This window comes from Euwallacea fornicatus, chromosome 24 (genome assembly GCF_040115645.1).
Source record: "Euwallacea fornicatus isolate EFF26 chromosome 24, ASM4011564v1, whole genome shotgun sequence".
Taxonomy (NCBI): Eukaryota; Metazoa; Arthropoda; class Insecta; order Coleoptera; family Curculionidae; genus Euwallacea; species Euwallacea fornicatus.
This window is the reverse complement of record NC_089564.1, coordinates 2,229,069-2,251,320: the sequence shown is the minus strand read 5'-3', so window position 1 is coordinate 2,251,320 and position 22,252 is coordinate 2,229,069. Positions and strand designations below refer to the sequence as shown.

The following is a 22,252-nucleotide window of genomic DNA, read 5'->3' as shown; positions in this document are numbered from 1 at the left end:
TCTCAGATTTAAGATCGATATTGACAAGAATCCTTCCTGACACGTCACATATTAAGGTGAATATGTCAGAAGATATGAAAGACATCAAAAAAGATTTTAACTTCTTTTTTGAAATATTCTATCATCATTGAAAAAAGTCAGTGTCAATGTCAAATCTTAATATTCACCGATTCACAGGTTTTCTATTTTCTAATTTCTAGGAAAATAAACAAAATTTTGAACGGAAATTGAATTCCTTAAAATCAATTTTTATTCATAAACTTACTCCTGTAACTTCTAATGAATGAAGTATTAGTTCAACTGAAGTTCTATCTAATTTATTTCCTATAGGAATAACCGGATTGTGAAACCGTAATTTTTCTAACCTATGATATACTCAAAAATTATTCAGAAGGGGCCCCAATAGTCAGTACAATAAGGTTTAACACTAGACACTAGATTTAAATGGCCAACAATGGTATTGGAAGCTCGAAACAAGAAATTTCAACTGTTATAACACAATTAAATTTGGAGTGTAAGAATCTCTATGAGTATTTGAAGACTTTGCGCCAAACTGTGTTAGAAGAACTTTACAATCATCCTGCTATCTGTTTAGCTGTATATAGGTAAGTTGTGGTAATATGTAATTGATTTGTTTCTATCAAACTTTTAAGGGCTAAACCTTTAGTCTCTCATCCATTGCAAAATAATTTATGCAGAACCACAAATAAACTAATTTGAGTGAAGTAGGAAAATATGTGCAAAATTCATTATGTCTATAGCAAAAAACTAAATTTTAACTTAACATAAACATTAGTAAGATAGGTGCTATAAACAAGTTAATTTGTGTTAAGCTATGGGGTAACAGGGTGATTGATACATTAGGAAATCAGGGTCTTATTTAGGTGTTTGCATTTAAGTATAGAAGCTCGTTTCATGACTTCTTATATTTCCTACATGATGCATCTAGGTAAATTTTAAAAATTGAATTAGTTATGGATCCAGGAGAGTGTTTAAAAAGAGTCCTCATGTAAAAGTAACTTACTTAAATAAGTAGAAAATTTTTTCATTGTGCAAATTCCTGCAAATTTGCAATTTTATCTTATTTCTTAATAAAAATAAAGAATATCCTCAAAGTCCTCAAAGAAGGTATAATCAAGATAAGAGGAAACAATTTTTCCCCAAAATATTAATTGAAGATGATTTCTTGAGAAGGTGGCTCTTATTATGCAGTCTCCTCCTTTCCAAATTAGCCTATTAATTAATTAATACAATTGTTGGCATATTTTATGCATTATAGTTATAAGGTACAGTACTTTAGCCCTTAATTTAACAGTTTGAAATAGTTATGTGCAGTATTTCTTCCAACATTTGTAATACTGGAATTGAAGTATCTTTTGAACTCCAGCAAATGAATCCTATTCAATTACAGGGAGCTTCCAGAATTAGCCCGGCAGTATGTGATAAGAATTCTTTTTGTAGAACAGCCAGTGCCTCAAGCAGTGGTGGCTTCCTGGGGTAGTCAAACTTTTTCAAAGTAAGTAATTATAACATATAGCAAAATATATTCATTAAAAATGCCTCTGAAGAGACTTATATTACCTATGGAAAATCACAAATAAAAAGATCTTATTTTCTGAATCTAGGTGTTGATCTAAGTTTTACTGAAATGGTTATATATAATTACAAATCATTGAGTAAAGGTTATATTATAGAAAAGTTCTTTTATCCCTTTTTTTTTAATTGTTTTACTGTATTGAATTTTTTTTTCATTCCGTATAGTGGGTATTTCAGGTCGTGTGCTTTTTTTTTTAAGTTTTTTGTTTTTATATTGGGGCACATATAGGAATCATAAGATTGAAGTGTGTTAAAAATATAGTATTCTTTTTGATGAGGTACTCAAAGGAATTTAAGATAATAGGTATGCTAAAACTATGGTAGTTTCCTTTAATGTATTTGCTAACTTGAAGACAGATACACTTTTTTTGATAAGCTACTGACTGTAAATTTACTTATAAATTTGTTAGAATAGTCTACATACAAAACGTCAGTAAGTAACTAAAAAACATATTGAGTGTTTATGTAAAAAAAAAGAAAACATTAAAACTGTTATTTCCTGAGTTCTGTATCTAAGTGTTTGATTAACTGTTTTAATATGGACTTTTGTGTATCTCATTTTTTATTTTGTTTTGATGAACTCATTTTTTAATATGTGCAGATGGGGCCATCTTTTGTAGAAAAGTAACATTTAAATAAACCTACTTTGTGAATAATTAGCTTCAATACAAAATTGTTAAAAAGGCTTCATTATAAGTGAAATGTGTCTGCTTTAATAAATTAAAAAATGTACATGTTGACTCTAAAAATACAAATCACTTCTGCAGCTTAATTTTCAATTCAATTCAATGTGCTACCAAATATTTCTTAATGTTGTCTAGAAAGATTGGTAAAAACTTTATATTTAATGATAAAAGAATTAGGCTTGTGAATATTACTAGAGCATCTGAAAATAAAATTCTGCAAATTTTATGCAGAGATCACCATTATGTGACTCAAGTTTTGACCGAGCTGAATGTTTGGATAGAAGCCTCTCTCCCTGGCGGCTTAATTGGTTGGATGCTTTCCTCGACTTTTAAAAAAAATTTGAAGATTGCATTGTTAGGCGGGTAAGTAGGTAGGAAACATTTAAATATAAAATCTCATTAGTTGTAAAAAAAATTCAGACATTTTTACAATTTAGGTGTTTTATTTAACGCGTTTGTAGTGGTAAACCATGGAGTATGTCGTCAGCATTAGAAGTCGATAAAAATGCCCGGGATACAAACTTTTTAGACTCATACTCGTCGGAAAGATGGGAGTGTGTTCTACATTATATGGTTGGGTCTCAACAGCAAGAAGGCATATCCGCAGATGCAGTCAGAATTTTGCTTCATGCCGGTCTCATGAAAAGGTCAGTTCATCCTACAAAAAGTTTAATTCTTTAATAGCTTGTGAACACTCTTTTTTAGAGATGAGGAAGATGGTAGTCCTGTAATTACAAGACAGGGCTTCCAATTTTTACTTCTTGACAGGCATGCCCAAGTGTGGCACTTTTTACTCCAATACCTGGATACTGTTGAACAGAGAGGATTGGACTTAGTTGAATGCTTAACATTTTTATTTCAACTCAGTTTTAGCACATTAGGGAAGGTACATATACTTTAAGAGCGTTAATTCACTCTAATACTTTTTCACTTGTCTTTCGTAGGACTATAGTACTGAAGGAATGAGTCCAGGGCTTTTAGTTTTCCTGCAGCATTTACGAGAATTTGGTTTAGTATACCAAAGAAAGGTACCTGCTACGAAACGTTTTGTAAATATTTCCTACACATTTCTCAATTTTGTTTCAGCGTAAAGCGGGGCGATTTTATCCTACTAGGTTAGCATTAAACATAACGAGTAGTCATAATAAAAATGTACCAGTTCTTGAGGAGGATAGCCCCAAGGGCTACATCATAGTAGAAACGAATTACAGGGTATATGCATATACAGACTCAAATTTACAGGTGGCGCTGATCGCGTTATTCACTGAACTTATGTATAGGTAATTGTACAATTAATGAAATTTTATGTTGCATACCATTTTTTCTTTTGTCAGATTTCCAAATTTAGTAGTAGGGGTGATAACTCGTGATTCAATAAGACAAGCTCTACGCGGTGGTATTACTGCCGACCAAATAATTGGCTACCTCAAGCAGCATGCTCATCAGCAAATGCTGATGGCTGAGGCGAAACAGCCTCTGCCTCCGACTGTTGTCGATCAAATAAAACTATGGGAATTGGAAAGAAATAGGTTGACTTATCACGAAGGAGTTTTGTATAGTCAATTTTTATCTCAGGTAAGATTAGGTGTGAGTCTTGTTTGAAAAAAAAATACCCTGCATGGTTTATTATTATCTCTTTTAAAAAAGGTACACATGCCACTTAACTTATCCTATAAATTTAATCGCTCCAATTCGTTTATCGAGAAATTTGATGTGACTTCATTTTAAAAGTAACTTAAATCTTCTTGAAAATGAAAAAGTTGCAGCAGTTTGAAAACGCTTTACTAATATTTTCTCAAAATTTCTTTAAAAAAAATTAATTTGCCAATGGCTTTCTATCAATACTGTCAAAATATTTCCCTATTTTCTTTATAGTATTTTCCAAAATCTCAGTAACCTGCATCATCATAAAAGTCCATCCTCTAAACATTTAACTTCTCTAAAATCTACCTAGAATAATCATGCGCAAAACGACATAAAAAATGATACAGTAAATTACAAAACTTAATTGGCTATATTTGTTTTAGGCTGATTTCAATGTTTTAAAGGAATATGCCCAAACAAATGATGTACTTATCTGGTGCAACAAAGAGAAACGTACCCTTGTTATAGACAAAAACGCACACGATGATGTCAAAAAATTCTGGAAAAAGTATTCTAAGGGAAGTTAAGATTACTAATTCAATCTCGATTTTTTTACTTCTTTTTTGTTGTGTAACATTGTGTAGATTATTAAGTTAATAAACATCTTTTGTTATCAGAGACTTTCATTGTCATTTTGAAGAATATATATTTAGAAGGTAGAATTTTAAATATAAAATATAATGCATGTTCAAATTCAACAAAAAAAGTTCAATTAAAATTCATTACCAGCCTAAATTCAATGTCAACCCGGCAATTATTGATTTTATCATTCTGGTGTTCCAATCTAGGTGACCTTTAAATTGAATTATACTGTTTTCCGAAGCAGAAGTGTTTCTAAGTGTAACTCGTATTCTATACTGTACTGAATATTATTTATCCGCTTAACGGAACTTAAATAAATTTGTGTAATTTATTCCAATACCAAATGGACGAGAAGCTAAGTGGAAAACTCGATAATAAATCCGGAGTTGCAACTTCTGTTTTTTTATGGTCACCTTTACCTACCAAAAAGAAATTAGACTTCACAAAAACAGAGGTGAGTAATTAAATTAGATAATATTCATAAGAGTTAATTTTGTGAATGTGTTTATTAGGTACAGAACAAAAAAAATGACAAAAACACTAATTCAGAACCATATTACCCAAATTGCGAATTTCAAATATGGTTGAGATCATGCGAAAAGGAAATTATTAAACCGTTGGAAGGCAAAATTATAGGTAGAATTTTATGGTGATAAATAATATTGGTAGGAGCATTCGAACTCTTATTTTTGCAGGATCCATACCAAGTTGGCTGAATGGTTCGTTATTGCGAAACGGGCCCGGTTCTTTGAAAGCTGGTCGTGACGAATTTAAGCATTTGTTCGATAGTTCTGCGTTAATTCATAGGTAATTAAATTAAAATTCGAAATTTAAGTGAAGAACTTGCAGTGTCTTTTTAACTGATAACGTAAGACTTCTTCAGGACAGGTGACTCTACTATTTGTTGCTGATAGTTTGGATACAAAACTTTTGAACGTGTATAAAAAAAAACAGTGAAGTCACAAAACTTATATCGTTTAATAAGCCGATGTATTAGGGCGAACTTAGCATGGCCAGAAAGGCCATTAAATCAAAGTACTTACAACTTTATTTGGAAAATAATTTACATGGAAACCGGTAAAATAATCAAAAGATGGTGTGTATTTTCTCGTTTCTATGAAAACAATTTTCCAGATAAAATTATCTGGACTTTTCGACTTTTTCAATTATTTGGATTCTTTTACATTGCACAAACAGTTCTTTACTCTCAAAGAGATTTGTTTTAAACAAAGTTATGTTAAAACTTAAAGTCTAAGTCCTAAAAACGTCATTGGGTGCCTTAGTCGAATTTCGTTCTCAAAGACGTCATCAGACGCAAAACTTAAAATTAATTTAAACAATAATAGTGGTTTGAACGATCTCATCATTATCGAACCACGAGCAACCTGACGATGTATATATTTATTTTTGCTACGATTTTGGGCAAACGTGCTATATCGTCTTCTAATTTACATAACATTAAATTCAATTAAATACCTTATTGACGTAAGTGATATTGAAATTGTTTATGACCTCCAATTTATCTAAAAAAATTCTCAGTAATAAAAGCCAAAACAGATCATTTTAAACAAATTAAATTTTCACATAGTATTTAAATATTTCAAAAATTCGTTCATTTCGAAATTTCATGCATTATTTTAAACAAAAAGCGAGGTATATATTTCAAAACTTCACCAGAAAATTGATTTTTATACCTAGATTTGCAATTAAAAACGGCAACGTTACATATCAGTGCCGATTTCTGCAATCGGAAGTTTACAAAAAAATATGGATGGCAAATCGAATAGTGGTCACAGAGTTCGGAACCAAAGGAATACCGGATCCATGTCATAGCATATTCCAGAGGTAATCTCTGAATCATTAAAAAAAAATCAAACCTAAAAAATTATTTATTAATTATTTATGAAACATTACGAGTTAAAAAAAAAGATTTATTTTTTAGAATTACCACAATGTTTAGTTTGAAATCAGGAATGTCTGATAACGCCATGATATCAGTTTATCCTTTTGGAGACGAAATATATGCTTTAAATGAATTCCCTTTTATCCACAAACTAGATGGAGAGACCCTTGATACGCTGAAGCGTGTAGATTTAACTGAATCAGTCAGCATAGTAAACCACACGTCTCATCCTCACGTAATGGAAGATTGTAAGATGATTGTCAGCAGTTTTATATCAATTTTACACGATTGATTAAATTTTTAGCGAGTGTTTACAACATAGGAATGGCAATGTATGCTTCTGGACCGTACCAATGTGTAATATATTTCCCCAAAAAAGATGAGGGTATGTATTAATAATTTATTAGTTAAAAAAGATAAATCTAAGTTTAAATCCCATTAAGCTACAAATACTTCAATGTTCGAAAAGGCCAAAATAGTGGCTTCTATACCTGCAAGATGGCCTCTACATCCGTCTTACATACACACATTTGGTAATAATTTGTTTAAATAATGTTAATACGACAACATATCACGTGGACATTTTAGGAATAACTGAAAATTACTTTGTAATAATGGAACAGCCGTTGAGCATTTCCTTGCCTGATTTAATGGCAGTCAGGTTTAACAATGAACCCCTTGCTGGGGCTTTTAAGTGGTACGGAGATGAATATGTAATCTGCGTTAACCACTTTTATGTATAATTAATTTTCAATTTTTCATTTAATTCTAGACACAAATTAGTGTGATTTCCAGAAAAACTGGTTTATTGGAACGGAGATTTCAAGCGGAGACGTTTTTCTATATGCATATAATAAATCAATATGAGAACTCTGATCATGTAATTCTAGATGTGTGCGCGTACAGAGATCCGTCTATGCTTGATTGTATGTATGTCGAGACAATGAGGGTGAGTGCATCAATACAATATCCGCACTTGGCATAAATTGACGTACCATACTCCATTAGATGATCAATTTGTGGACCTATTTCTGATTTAAGTGTTATTTTACGATTCATTTTCGATAGTATCAGATATCAATCTAATTCTTTTTTTTTTTTTTTTTTTTCTAATAGTTTCTATCACTTGTACACCCATATCCACTCGTGTGACACACTCTTTTTCTTCAAGATTTAAAATATTGCGCAATTATTAAATTTACTTTAGAACATGCAGAATAATCCGGATTATGCTAAAATGTTCAGAGGGAGACCCATAAGGTTTGTCCTACCCATGAACCCTTTACCTCAAAATGTGTCCAGAGCTGAAAACCTCATAACTTTGGAAAATACTAAAGCCAGAGCTAAGTACTTGGCAAGTGGTGAAATTCACGTTCAAGCCGAAATGCTGTGCAATTTGGGGTGCGAGACGCCGAGAATCCATTACGAGAAATATTTAGGTAAGTTTTAGTTGGAAATCTTAGAATCTTATGCTATGGAATTGAGAATGTCTTGTATCCATTAATAAGTTCTTTTGTGTATCTACGACGCGGCGACGAAATCTGGAAGTTATTATTAAGTATTTTATGGTTTAGGTTAATTAGTTCAGTTTGTACCGTCAGGGATAATCGAGTAACTAAAACGAAATTAAAGTCTGTACCATTATTAGGGCTCTTCTAGATTCCTGCATTCTTCGGCGGCGACACTTTCATCATCAAAGTGTTTTTGTTATATAAATATTTTTGAAAAAGATGTTTTATTTTTTCTTTGGATTGTTCTCACTGAAGACAACAAATTTTTATTTCTGTACGCTTCGCCTATTCGTTCAAATGGCACCCCTTAGGCTCTATTATTTATAGCATAGGAAATGTCGGAATTTCCATTTTTCCAATGTCATCACGGCAATTATCACCATGTAGAGATTTTGCTTTTTTTTTACTGAACCAATGTTAGTTCTCAAAGGCTTACTCTCTTTTCTTAGGAATTTAATAAGTAGTAATCTTTAAGAGAACCACTTCTACACATATAGTTTGCTAAATTAAGACCCAAAGTACTTTGAACCACACACAAATAAGATTAAGCTTCACCACTGTTATAATGCACCTATCAAAAATTTTAACTCTGCGTTATAAAGGAAACTGGATTAAGCTATAAGTAATATGCAGGACATTTTAAACCGTCGTCTACAGGACTTTGTTTAAATTAGACAATGCTTTGAAATTATGCGATAGATTTAGCTAGCAGTTTATGTTTTAGGTAAAAAATACAGATACTTTTACGCAATAAGTTCGGACGTAGACGCTGAAAATCCGGGTACTATTATCAAAGTGGACGTAGAAACTCGAACTTGCAAGACATGGCAACAGAAAAATTGCTTCCCAGGAGAGCCAATATTTGTGCCATCTCCAAACAGCCAAGTGAGCATCTTTGTTGAGAATTTGTTTCAATTATTATCATGTCTAAGACAAGTGCATTGAAAATTGTTTAAAATTTTCGATATACGAATCGTTTCCAGAAGAGAATTTTAAAAACCAAATGATACGTGTTTATAATTTTTTGACTCTTTGACATTGAAAATTTTCTTTTTCCAGTTTGAAGACGATGGCATAATATTATCAGTTATGGTGTGGGGTTATGAAGACACCAATCATGTAGGTCTCCTTATACTAGACGCCCACTCATTTCAGGAGATGGGGAGAGCAGAATTCAAAACTCCTAGTCCTGTACCCAAGTGTTTACATGGGTGGTTCTTCCCGAACAAAACAACCGCGTTTTGTTAAATTTGACAATATATTATCATTTTTATTACGTTATTCTTCTAATAAATTATTAAAATGTATAATCAACAATATTGGAAGTGTAGTTGTTAATAAAATATACTAACATCTATGTAGGTAGGTAAGTATATAGACATTTGTAATGGTATAAAACAAAAAGCTTATTTTGACTATCATTGACTGTATTGCAGATCGTTATCGTGCGCAACCAGAAATTAAATATCAAGGATTATTAGTAAAAAAAAACAGGTAAAATCTATAAGCGCTCTAAATATAGGTACAAAGGATAAGATAAACTAAAGACATATTTGGTTTACTAGAGAAAACTATCACTGTGAAGTTACGAGGCTAATTGATCTTACGTTAGTTTACCCTTAAATTAAATTTAATCGAAAAATATCTGACGATTTGTCATTACGAAAATTTGAGTCACAAATATCACATTTCAAACATTAAGACAGTTTAGTGTAACTGGGGGGAGAGAACTTCTTCCTTAGAAATTTAAGGATGTACAGCGGCAAACACGATATTAATGTTATTACGGTTACCTTCCACAGGAAGTCCCAGGTTTTAATAAACTCAGCATCTAAAAAGTAAAAAATGTTGTTTTACAAATTGCCTTAGTAGGAACAAGAATGAAACGTTTACTTACCAAAATAGTCATGTAAAATAATGAGAGACAAGCCGTAAAGGGCTAGAGAGAAAAATTCGGCCAGAATCATGAGACAATGCCATGTTCTTATGTTTAGGGCTACCATTATCAGTTCCGTTAAAATAAGTGATGTAAAGCTAATTGCGACTATGTGAATAAATTCGTCTTCGAATAGCAGAAGAGCTCCGTACATTATGACTCCACCTGAAAACATAAAAGAAGAAAATATAACAGAGTTTTTATTACTGATATTAGGCGCGTAATACGAATTGTTAATGAAAATAATTAAAATCCTGAAAAATAGTTAATATCTACCTTGATAAATTGACACTAGCACCCAAATGAAGAATGTTTTGTAAGACAAACTTCGTCCCTTTGCTAAATCCTTGTACAATTCCGGATATGTTAAAGCTATTTCGGGACTGACATCCTGATCTAAAACTAAGCTAAATACCTAGAAAAAAAAAAGAAAATAAAATGAAGATTGATTTTTTATTTATTTTGCCAAAATTAACGTTAAACGTTTTCTTCAAATAACAGTCAGTTATTCTATTATAATATAGGAAACAAAACTTTGTTTTCTTGCGAATTTTTAAGTCTACGTATCCCACTTGCATATTTGCATATTGTTGAATAGTAGGCACCAATTTATGAAAATTGGACACTAACATCTTTTTGCACATATTCAGAAATGGTTGAAAGACCGATAGAAGAAACGATCTCCTTTTTAATTAATATATTTGAGAAATATTTATCACAAAGTAACTGAGAGTGTGAATCCAACTACATTTCCGCCATCAATTTCGATATAATAAATTACTGTAAATAATCCTGAATTCATTTAGATAAACTAAAAATTTGAAGAAAAAAGTATTGGTATATACTCTTATAAATTTTCTAATCAATAGATGAAAGATGTAACAAGAAAAACAATATACGTGAATATTTAAATATCGTTAAATTAATTATTGAATGGATAAAATGACACATTATGTCATTATCCTCTCATTTTCTATTTTTCCATAATATTTTAGCTTTAGAACCCATTATTCGATATAATAACAAGCTTTGTAATTAAATTACAATTTTTGTAGTATAAAGTTGGTTGCATGCCTCATAGATGGCGTCACAGTATATCTGCGACTGGTTAGCATACATTCACTCGATTCCTATGGGGACATTTCGATAAGTTCGGTCTTCCTTGTCTAGGGGAGCATGGTGTTCCATGATCGTTTAGTGAGAATACTTTTGCTGGCACCCTGGTAGAAATATGTGCCCGCACCCGCTGCACCATAGTGTGCAATGGCGAGTGCAATTTTTGGAAGAGCCCTCCCTACTTTGCGGGGGCCGTAAATTGAATTAAATCCTAAGTTTTAAAAAATTAAGTAATCAATAACGTTTCCCATCTTTGTTTTTATAACAATGTTCTATATTTTGAAGATAATGATAAATATGTTGCAGTAACGTCAAGTGTTTTCGTCTCAGTTTGTACTAAAGGGTGAATGTGATTCTCAACTAGTTTTAACTAAGAATAGTGTATCATCCTACTGCTCCAACAACTCCTATTTCTGTATGAGACATTCCCAAATGAAATAAAAATGAATATTAACAATTTGTCTCAAACATATGAAACACGTTTATATAGTAATTTTTCAAAAGGGGTGGACTTATAGCCACTTTCATGTTTGAATGTGAAAATCAATTAGTCGGTCATGTAATCGTTCACATGAATTTTTTACCGAATAAACTGAGAAAACAATTTTAATGATTTTTTTTTCATTTAACTGATATTGTGATTTTTACCATTTAGTTTATTTCTAGTATTCTATTAGTGTTATTTCTTACTATTAATAATGAGTATAGCTTAATAAGAGTCCCTGTATAAGCACATTTGATTTTTTCAATATTATATCATTTGTCAACATTTAAACATGAACCTCATAACAAAGTAAGAAATGTACTTTAAAAATCCAAATAATACGTTCTATTTATGGGATACTGTACATTATTTTAAGCAACTTTTCAACTAACGACGAATACAAAGGATAATAAACGGCGAAGTAATACGAAACCAGCTTAAAACTGTTAGAAACGTTTGTCATCATAAATTATTTTTCTATTATTTGCAATACGATAAATCACATAAATTTGTTTCCACATTTTTGCTTACCTCCCTGACGTATAAACGTCCGATTGGGTCGAGAAAGAAATTCAATTTTTTTGACCGAGCGTCGTTTTATAAATAAGAAAATAAATGGTATAATAAGCGTATTACAGGGTTATGCACCAAATCCGTTCATTAAAAAGATATTAGGATCCAATTTTAATACGAACTTAAATATTGGGATTCAAGTTTAGTTCGACATGAATTATATAATATTTTCATGTTCTTACCTGATCTAAAAAATAAGCATTGCGTATTGATTACCATGGGATACATTAAAACGACACGTAACATTGTAACGAAGTACATTCTAAAATTGATTCTAGATTTTGGCTATTTTACAATCGGTTGTCAGATTCTCAGAGCTTAAGCACAATTTTTGGTGCGTTCAAAGACTTTATTATTCTAGTTGTACATACTTACTGGAAACATCGTATAAACTGTTGCGTAGCCAACCATGAGAAAGCCTTGATAGAGCGCTACGGAACTCAAATAAAACACGCTACTAAATACAGCTTGCATTGTCGATATAATTAGGCCTCTATGGATCACAAACTGTGACAGGGACGCTGATCGTTTGTAGGATCTCCGCCCGTGAACTAACAGTAATCTGGCTAGGTGTGAAAATTGTGGAATACTGAAAAGATAACAATTAAATTAGTTGATAAATATCGACAATTATGAATAATATGATAGAAATATAGAAAAAACACGTTTACCATCAGGTTAAATATATAATAGTACCAGGCAGCGGCTGAAATAAATACCATTCTTTATTTTTAAATAATTGTTAAAAAACAGATTCTGAACTATCAGATTTGTAAGATGCTAATTGGCGCTCAAGAACAATTACAGTCTAGTAAAGCACACAAATAATGGTAGGCACTATACGTATTAGTGACGTGCGTGAATAAAAATTAAATGGATATATACAGATGTTAAAATGGTGAAAATTTTATTAGTAGCAATACTGCACTTTAAGAATTACAATAAATCAGCTCAAAAATGATACACCATAGGCTACACAATGCGGGTTGGAAATTTCTTTCCTTATCATAAAGAGAAATTCTTGAAAAATTTACTTAAATTTCCGTACTATAATAACAACCTTATCCATGACTTAGTATTTCTGAGTGGAACTCAGCGTTTGAGTAGTATTTTTAAATGTCAGGTTGAGAGTAACTCGGCGTATCAGAAACTCTGAAAGTGCTTGGTAAACGCTTCATCCCTAACGACCCCCTAACTCTTTATTTACTTTAAATTATCCCTTAATCCCCGATTTACCTCTCACTCGCGACTCTTCTCCTTACTGGACCTAACCATCCAAAATTGAATAACTAAATATAATGTATATTGTAATACAATTCTCACTATTCCTAGCATTATATATTCAAAAAAATACTCTGAATTAGAAAAATCAAATGTTAGATAGATGGCAGATAATAAATACCAATTGAAATCTTCTTTGATGTTATGATAACCATAAAGAACTTCAAAGAGATGTCTACGTGAATACGTGTTGTCCATAAGGATAACTTCAAATTTGTACCTAAATTATTACCCAGGTAGTTTTGGGATTGTGGTGTAGTCCAGTAATAAATATTAGAACGTTTTTACATCAAAACAATTTTGTAATGAAAGTGCATAAAAAATTGTGAAGATAATTACTCAAAAGACAATGTTGATTATCAATTTTGTGCTACAAATAACATTTCGTTTGCAAATTGTAATATAAGAGAAATAAAACTTAGCAAACAAGTAAAACTTTCCGCACGTATTTTTATAAATGTGTAGTAAAGTGCTCTTTCAGGCGTGCTTACAGAAAAAATTCCGATTTTGCCGTAATTTATTTGAAATTGAGAGAAAAATAAAAATACTTTCAACGTGCCACAGTTCAAAGAACTATTTTTTTTTATATCGAAATATGTACACCTAACCAATAATTACCTAAAATCACCAGCTAAACTAGCCTGTTTGCCTTCGCGCCCCTCAATACCAATGCCTGCATCTGCTTGTTGGATCATGCTCACATCATTTCCTCCATCTCCAACGGCCGCAGTACGTTTTCCTGTGTGTTGTTGTATTAACTGAACCTATATGAAAAACCACAATTTCTACATACCTTTGTTTTTATAGAAAAATAAAGCCCAATTGATGAATTTGCAAATATTTCAGGTGTTGTCTGATCGTTAGTTTGATGAAAGTTTATTTAGAATACCTACCACTTGTGCTTTCTGCGTCGGCGAACATCTGCAACAAACAACGGCAGGGGACGCAGTAGCTAATTCCATGAATTCCTGCTGATAATAAGACAGACAGACCTCTAGGCTCTCACCACTTATTACCAAAGCACAATCCTGTTTTTTTCTGAAAGCGTTTAACTCCAAATGGGCATCTGTTCTAGTCACAACCTTTTTAAATACATGCAAACCTAAGAAAGTAATAATAATTAAATATATAAGTAAATAGATCAAAGCCCCATTGGAGATATTTATCTCCGTCTAATACTTACTTTGGGTTCTTGAAACTAAACGAGAACTTTTCGCAATACATGTTGCAGTTTCTAATTTATCTCCTGTCAGCATCCAGATTTTAATCCCTGCGTTCCTTAATACTTCAAGAGTTGTTCTAAAATTTATCAAAATTAAGTAAAGCTACGGTTTTTTCACATGAATAATGGTCATAATACCTAACATTATCCTGCAGCTTGTCCTCTACACCAGTGATGCACAGAAGCTCCATTTCTCTTTCGAGAGATTCAACTACTTGGGCAACTCGGCTGACTCTATCAACTGTTGACAATCTAGCAGCATTATATCGTTTCTATAAAGACACATTTATTATTATTGTAACTCATACTGAAATATTAAGAGAACCGACAATATTATAATTACAATATTTTCCTTATTAATTGTTAAACATGAATTTTACCTCAAAGTCGAAATATTGTTCCTCAGTGAGAACTTTCTTAGCCACAACCAACGTTCTTAACCCATCTCTTGCCATGTTGCCCACTTCCTCATCTAACCAATCAGTATATTGGACAATAGCGGCCATCACCACGTCTGCGCCTTTCAAATAGAACATTATTTCACCAGTAGTTAAATCCTACAAGAAACACAAACTAATTTAATTATTTTAAAGTCCATCACATAGTTTTATAGCTGTAAAACAAAATAGTGAGAAGTAAAACAATTTGTCATTCAAGTTATCTGTTTGACTTAATGGACACGCAATATTACTTATTGTTAAGTTTTCCTTTGATAAAACTATAAATGGCTCAAAATTTTGTAAAGAGTTATTAACAAGGCCATTTGGACAACTTCTACCAACCTTAATAATAATTCCCATTCTCTTTGTCTCGCTAGTAAAAGGAAAAATTTGCAAAATAGCGTAGTTCATTAGCCGCCCGTCAGGTGCCTTAAGTTGCATGGAATCTTTGTCCCTACGAAACAGGGTTAGACCCACTTCTTGCGTCCAGTGTACGAGGGCCACTTCATCAGGACTGGATGCTTGGTACGTCACTTCCTTAATGGTCGCTTGCAGATGTTGATCAGCTTCTATTTCGGATGTAATTGATCCTGAAACATGTTAATGATATCAAAAACAGAGACAGATTTTACACTGATATTTTTACCCGAATCATTGTTATCACTCTCGTAAGTCGGTGTCACATTATGACAGAGAGCAAGAGCCTGCACTGCGTCCTTTACTCTAGTCGTTTCTGATCGTCTAAATTTGGTAGGAGCTCCAGTGTTGAGGGGACTTTCGCCGTTATTTAAATAAGCTGTACGCAACACGCTACTAACCTAAAAAATTTGAAAATTATAATAGATCATTTTGTTAAATTCAATGACGACTATTGGCTAATTGTATAAAAATAGATTCAACTGAACTAGATCTGATACTTGATCTATTTCATAAGAACAGCATTGCTGTTAAATCAATTTTATTTGCCACAATGTTAACAACAAAAATATTCTTATGGAATGGTTCAAGTAGATATTTGTGGTTTTGAAGAAAATTTTGCTCGAGGAGTGTTAGAAAACTACTATTTTTTGAAAAATTGATCCTATACCTACAGTAAGAAAATCAACTATATATTTGACTCATTCAGTGTAAACATATTAATTGCCGGCAGAAAAATATTATAAGTCTTATATCTGGCAAATGCGTCGTAAAATTTAAAATTTATTGACAAGGTCTTGAAGTTCTTAATGCTATATTAAATCAATAATACGTGAAACTATCTGGCAGAGAATATAGAATTCGCATCTCCAATGCCGCTTATCTGCGAAATGACAATTAGATAATAAAATTATCTATAAACCATATGAAGATCAATAACCCAATAAGGGCAAGTAATACATTTCCATAATGCATATATATACAATAAAACTACTGAACTAAAATAGCAATTAAATATGACACCTCTGAACTTAATATTAATAATACAGTTATTTATTAGTTATCATCTAGAAATATAACTGTATATAGTTATGCCACAAATAAAGTAAAAACAAATTAATATGTATTGTTTGCAGATGCTCATTTATTAGTTACAATAATTCTTACCTCCTCAAAACTGTCTCCAGCATAACATCCCGATCCGAGATGTAACCGCTTCAAGACCATGGAGTTTTGTGTCAAAGTCCCTGTTTTATCTGATAACAAATAAGATATTCTTCCCAGCTCTTCTGGAATAGTGGTACAACGAACGGCTGTTCCACGCATATGCGGGTCTTTACCAATTGACCAGGAATAGTAAGATTTGCCCATGTCAAGATTAACTCTCAAACTAAAAAAATTTTTTAAATGTCATTGAAAAGCAACTTTAAGTTATGTTTTACAACCTTATAGGAATAATATAGGAAAACAAGAGCACAAAACGAAAGAGGTATCGATACCAGGGACCATTAAAACCTTTCAATACTATCATCAAAAAAGCCAAACCCATAACAGCCACAAACAAAAGTTTAGTTATGGTATTGACCTCAATATCAAGAAGTCCAACTTTAGATCTGGGCTGGGAGTTGTTCATTACTGATCTTGTTTCTGGACCTAAAGGATCAAATTATGTTCACTTATACACATAAAAAGTAGAAATATATACCTGTGTAAATAACAACTCCAGTAGCTTGCCCTGAAGCTATGACACAATTAGTCCATAAAGTATTTTCAAGATCTAAACCTTCATCATTGTTCAGAGAATCAGACTGAAAATATGAATCTTAACTATCTACAAAACGATAAATTAAAACGTTCACACACCCTTCGAAATGTGCCAATAAAAGAGTGAATATCTCTTTGAGGTTTTTCCACATAAATTGTGGCATCTATTTCATACAGTTGATGGTCACTGGCAAGTTTCTGAGTTGCTGGAACTGCAAGTCTCAATTTCCAGTCGGTTTCACCATCAAGCTGATCGGTTCGTACGAAAACAGTTCCACTGCTCTCGGATGTACGTAATAACACTAAATCGGCAGGTACTCTTTCATCTTTGTCCACGATTATTACATCACCAACCTATAATTGCCAGAACTCAACATAAAATAGTTAAATATGGCTATCAAAAATTACCTTTAATTTATGCGCAGCAACAATTTCAAAAGGTTTGTTCCTATCTTTTAATAACCTTTTACATTTTTGATTATTAACCTCTTGATCTCTTTTATGTCTTCTGAGGTCATCAATGGCTTCTCGACATATTGTGATAAAGAGAACAAAACACTAAAAAACAAAAAAATATGTCTTATCCATGACAAAAATTTTAAATCTACAAAAGCTTACCAAAGGGCCCCAATAGGTATACAAATATCCAATACGGATGTCAGGAACAAATTGACTGGTTGCCATAATCAAAAAATATAAGTTTAAAAAAAATTTAAACTGTTGAAAGAGAACCATGGGCAAGAAAGTTATAATATTGTATTTCTGGTTTCTTATGGCATTTGCGGGGAACTGCCCAGTAGTAACTTTCCCCAAATTGATGGTTCGTGATTTTAGTTCCTTGGGGCCACAACATCTTCGAAAGAGGTTGCACCAGCAACTAAAATTAAAACCAGTCTTGGAGTTGTATTATAAGGTTGTTTATATGAAAATTGAAATTTAATATTTATAAGACATTAGATTAAAATTTCATATTTATTATGTTAAAATGTGTTTTATTATAAACATCCACATTTAGAAAAAAAAAATTTACGTGTCAGTTTATAGGTAAATGACAACTTACAATAAATCATTAAAAAAAGGTCTTGTACTTTGCAAGACTACTGATATATGCAGAAAAATAATCATCAAAAGTTTTATATTAGGTGGATTTATAAAGTGCAATAATTTTATATACATCCAGTAGTTTAAAAAAATGCACTACAATTCAACTTTTTCCTTTTAAATATAATCTATTACATACCATTTTCATTTTAAAATATGACAATTTTTGTACTTTTGGCAGTTAAAACTTTCAAGCAGTGTGAGTTCAGGTAAACAAGCTGTTAATTTTGTTTTTCTTACAAATTTTTAAGAAAACATCATGTTCTCTATTTGAATTTTCAACTTTCTTCACATAATGATATTTATAATATGGCAATTTTTGAACGTCATATAACATCTAAAAAGTTTGAGTTGCAGCAAAGTGGCTTTTTATTAAACTCATGCCTTAATTTTTTTCAGAAAAATGGGAATAGCAAATAATTTATAGTAAGCTTTCAATAAAAATGTTTTTTTTTTATCTTAAGATATAAAATTGTGTATACAAATTAAGCATAAAAATCACAAGACCTCTAAATTTATTTAATTACTTGTTTGCCTAAAACAGGACTTTTATGCCCTGAGCCTAAAAATGAAAAAAAAAACCTAATAAATGCTTAATTTTCCAACTTTTTAAACATTAACACTAGTAAAAAACGTCAATATACAGAGTCAACAAGAGTAATTCTTACAATTTGGAGAAAATATGCAAATAATATAATGTCATGACTGTAATTATCTTTATATAAAAAAAATGAAATTAATAAAAAATATTCTTTGCACCTTTTGCATAAAACATTTTCACATCCATATATAATTGTTTTTGTCCCTTTTAACCCAAACAATTTTTAGATATGGGAACAAAAGGTGAGTTTTATGCCCTGCCATGGAAAACAACAATGAATGCTGCAATTCTTTATATGTTAGGCAAAACTTCTCCATCATACAGCAGAATAAAAAAAAATCTAAAGTACTATGGAATTTCACTAACCTCTGATATGTGTTTTTGACAAATTACATAAATATCTATTTAAACAATTCTGATAATTGTTTTGTTGAACAGGTTTATGACTATTATCACACTTGAATAATTCTCAAATGTGGGTGGAACAATACAAAAGTTTAGCAATAAAGAGATCAATCAATTAGGTCACTCCTGGTTGCTTATATTTTTGAAGGGGTCAAATTATTTTTTTCTTCTAAACCAAATCAAATGCTTTATTACTTTACCTGAATGATGTATTATTTCGAGATTTTGAAATGAGGGGAATGTCCTCTTTAGATGTTTTTGTTATGGTAATCTGAGATTCTCCATCCATATCAATTACAATGGAAGATGTTCTTTTCGTAATCTGGCAAATATATTTCTTACATGTTTAACTGGGACACAATATATATATGTGGAAAATTAAACTTTAACGTATGAACAACTTTTTATTTTATGAAATAAAGCAAAACGCAAAATTAGTAATTTATTGACTTATGACGTATTACATCAATTGCCAAAAAAAGATAGCTGACGTACTGCTATTTCCATCACTGTCAGCATACAGGGTTGTGATTCGCCAACCATTCTACTAACGTTTTCCATAATTCAACAATCCGGTGCAAGTCAACCAATCGATCAATTGTGTAAATGTTACCTTTTACTTAACGGAATGTTACCAATAACTTCATTTACCGACAATCGTGTGATAAGTAGCATATACCGCACTGACTCGAGTACGGTTAATTTTTTTTATTGATATGAATAAAATTTCAATTTCAACGATATAATGATTTCACGATATCGAAGTAGTTGTAGCCTTATAATGTGTATAATGCGTGTGGTACCTTGTATTACCGCCGTGTGTTTGCAAGTATCGCATCAGTGGCTCGGTTTGCTTTCACATACATATTGAATGCGATAATAATTTACCTGCCACGTTTATTTATACAGGATGATTTCGAGTTAAAGTGCTAAATTTTATCCACATATATATTATTTCTTCAAAAATATTATGACTGGGCTAAATACGTCTTGAACTAAAGTTAACAGGTTTTATACACAAGGTGTCAAAGTTTACTTTCTTTTTTACTTTAATTATAGCTATGATAGTTTTTGAGAAATTTCATTAAAATTTTGTCATCAGAATATTTATTTAGCTTGACTATCCACTACATATTTAGCTAGCTGATCCAAATGGTTATTAGAATTTATAGGATGAGTCTAATACCAGTGGACTGTTTTTTTTTCTAGAAAGTCTACTTTGCTGTTCAATTTGGAAATTTTTTTGTCCCATGTATTTTACTGTATAGTTATTCAGCTAAGCTAAGCATTTTGAAAAAATATAGTACAAAAAACTCGGTTTTCACTAAAATTCTTTAGTAGTCAGAACTATCAATTAATAAAATGTAATACTATAGGTCGTCCAATACCAAAATCGACGCACTTTATAACACTGAAATTCAGGAGTGTTTCTACCTGTATGATAAATTCAGCATTTCTTATAAGGATGGTAAAGTAAAAATGTGGAAACAAACATAGGACAAATTTGCCACAATGTCCTAAGTTATCCACATAATTGTTGTTTACTTTGAGACAAATTCTTTATTGAAAACTTTTCATATTTTGAAGGTGAAGGGTTGGCAATGAAATTACGTAGTTTATGACGGTCATCGCCTTTACTACTGGATAATGTATACTTAATCTGTCAATTCAAGTAAAGTCAAATGGATATTTTTATGTCCAAACTTTAGTTAAATATCTTAAAAACCATTAGAGCTATATGCAAAATTGGAATAAATAACTGAAACTTTTTGACCTCCTGTGTATCAAAATTAGTAACTTTCATATAAGGTAAATTTGGCAAAATAGTAATATATTTCTGGAAGAAATATGTGAATGAAGATTGATCTATTAAGTGAAAACACACTTTATACTTGCATATCTGTACATCATCTTTGTTACTTTTTATTAAATTATAAAGTAACACAATTGTTTTTATATTAAAATGAAATTAGAATGCAGAACCTGGACTGGCAACACATCAAAGGACATAACAATTTATTTTATTACTCTAATGTCGATTGCTGAAGACAGTGTGACTAATTTAGTAACTGAAGACATGATTACATAACCTGGATCTGCGATTGATCTGTAGTATTGGGTTTATTTAAGTTATGTAGCGCAAAGTGCCACATTTTTGTTCATATTATAACTTTCTTTAAAGAATTACCTTAGGAATTAATATTTATCTAAGTAATAATAATAATCACACAGAGTCTAAAGCATGCATCACATCTAATTTTTGTAGTTTTATATAGGCTATAATGTGTAGAATCAAAGCAGAAGTACACCAGTTTTATTATCATTAAGACTATATAATGATTTGGATATTTAAAAAAATGTTCTTGAAAAAAATCAAATACTTGACACCCGATGCTTAAAACTCACCTGCATAGAACACTACCTAATGTCCTTTTTCTTACTGGATTGCGATTATTCTTTGCTGTGTGGACATCCATGTCATAATTCCCATGACTTGTATTACCCAGAAGAAAATCGGTTTCTTCCTCTATATCAAAGTCTTGAAGGGGATATTCCATTCCAGTTCCATATCCAATTTCATTGAAACATATTCTTTATTACAACACAACACTTTAGCCAGAAGTACTAGAAGTTGACCGATTTTTGGTACAGAGATTTGTGCATAAACAGTGACAATGATAATAATTTACGGTACGTTATTCATCAGGGAGGTTCCTAAATCCTTATTTTCGCTATATTTTTTACGATTTTGAATCGAGAAGTTACCAAATAGAAAAGTGCTCATATCATCATATCGTACTATAAACAAATACCAGGGCTACTTAGAAATCTACAATCTACTGGTATATTGGTTTCTTGTTCTTTAACGCGTTCTCTTGTCTCTATTTTTCTTCGCAATAATAAAAACAAAGATATCGACATGCGATTTTGACCAGTTCAAACTTTAGTATGTATTTTTATTATCCGCATAATAGGTTCGATTCTATAGC

At 31.5% G+C, this 22,252-nt stretch overlaps 3 protein-coding genes and 1 non-coding gene across 6 annotated transcripts; 3 read left to right on the top strand and 1 right to left on the bottom strand.

Moving 5' to 3' along the window:
- Positions 1–135: 135 nt before the first annotated feature.
- Positions 136–4,544, top strand: mrn (general transcription factor IIH subunit 4 marionette). Its single transcript, XM_066296172.1, has 9 exons — positions 136–605; positions 1,412–1,516; positions 2,514–2,645; positions 2,744–2,929; positions 2,988–3,168; positions 3,227–3,310; positions 3,369–3,562; positions 3,617–3,857; positions 4,310–4,544. Exons 1-9 carry the CDS (start codon positions 445–447, stop codon positions 4,451–4,453), a joined length of 1,428 nt encoding a protein of 475 aa, XP_066152269.1. The 5' UTR covers positions 136–444; the 3' UTR covers positions 4,454–4,544.
- Positions 4,545–4,657: 113 nt separating this feature from the next.
- ninaB (neither inactivation nor afterpotential B) lies at positions 4,658–9,241 on the top strand. 2 transcript variants are annotated; one of them, XM_066296153.1, is made up of 12 exons: positions 4,678–4,962; positions 5,021–5,144; positions 5,204–5,315; positions 6,207–6,353; positions 6,451–6,659; positions 6,716–6,796; positions 6,855–6,944; positions 7,000–7,124; positions 7,184–7,360; positions 7,619–7,850; positions 8,647–8,807; positions 8,982–9,241. In XM_066296153.1, exons 1-12 carry the CDS (start codon positions 4,852–4,854, stop codon positions 9,168–9,170), a joined length of 1,758 nt encoding a protein of 585 aa, XP_066152250.1. In that variant the 5' UTR covers positions 4,678–4,851; the 3' UTR covers positions 9,171–9,241. The 2 variants fall into 2 exon arrangements, with proteins under 2 accessions (XP_066152251.1, XP_066152250.1); XM_066296154.1 differs by lacking the exon at positions 8,647–8,807 and having other exon boundaries at positions 4,658–4,962; positions 8,982–9,203.
- LOC136346740 (probable phospholipid-transporting ATPase IIB) lies at positions 9,162–22,157 on the bottom strand. 2 transcript variants are annotated; one of them, XM_066296118.1, is made up of 18 exons: positions 21,669–22,157; positions 17,774–18,032; positions 17,564–17,713; positions 17,255–17,509; positions 17,097–17,199; positions 16,837–17,044; positions 16,559–16,781; positions 15,621–15,792; positions 15,317–15,564; positions 14,915–15,091; positions 14,673–14,806; positions 14,496–14,611; positions 14,206–14,414; positions 13,931–14,076; positions 12,407–12,620; positions 10,135–10,273; positions 9,820–10,023; positions 9,162–9,753 (listed from the first exon to the last, which is right to left on the bottom strand). In XM_066296118.1, the coding sequence occupies exons 1-18, from the start codon at positions 21,818–21,820 to the stop codon at positions 9,620–9,622; spliced, it is 3,243 nt and encodes a 1,080-aa protein (XP_066152215.1). In that variant the 5' UTR covers positions 21,821–22,157; the 3' UTR covers positions 9,162–9,619. The 2 variants fall into 2 exon arrangements, with proteins under 2 accessions (XP_066152215.1, XP_066152217.1); XM_066296120.1 differs by lacking the exon at positions 21,669–22,157 and adding an exon at positions 19,463–19,716.
- Positions 11,014–11,145, top strand: LOC136346856 (U4atac minor spliceosomal RNA). Its single transcript, XR_010733378.1, has one exon. It is a non-coding gene; the product is annotated as a U4atac minor spliceosomal RNA (small nuclear RNA).
- Positions 22,158–22,252: the final 95 nt, after the last annotated feature.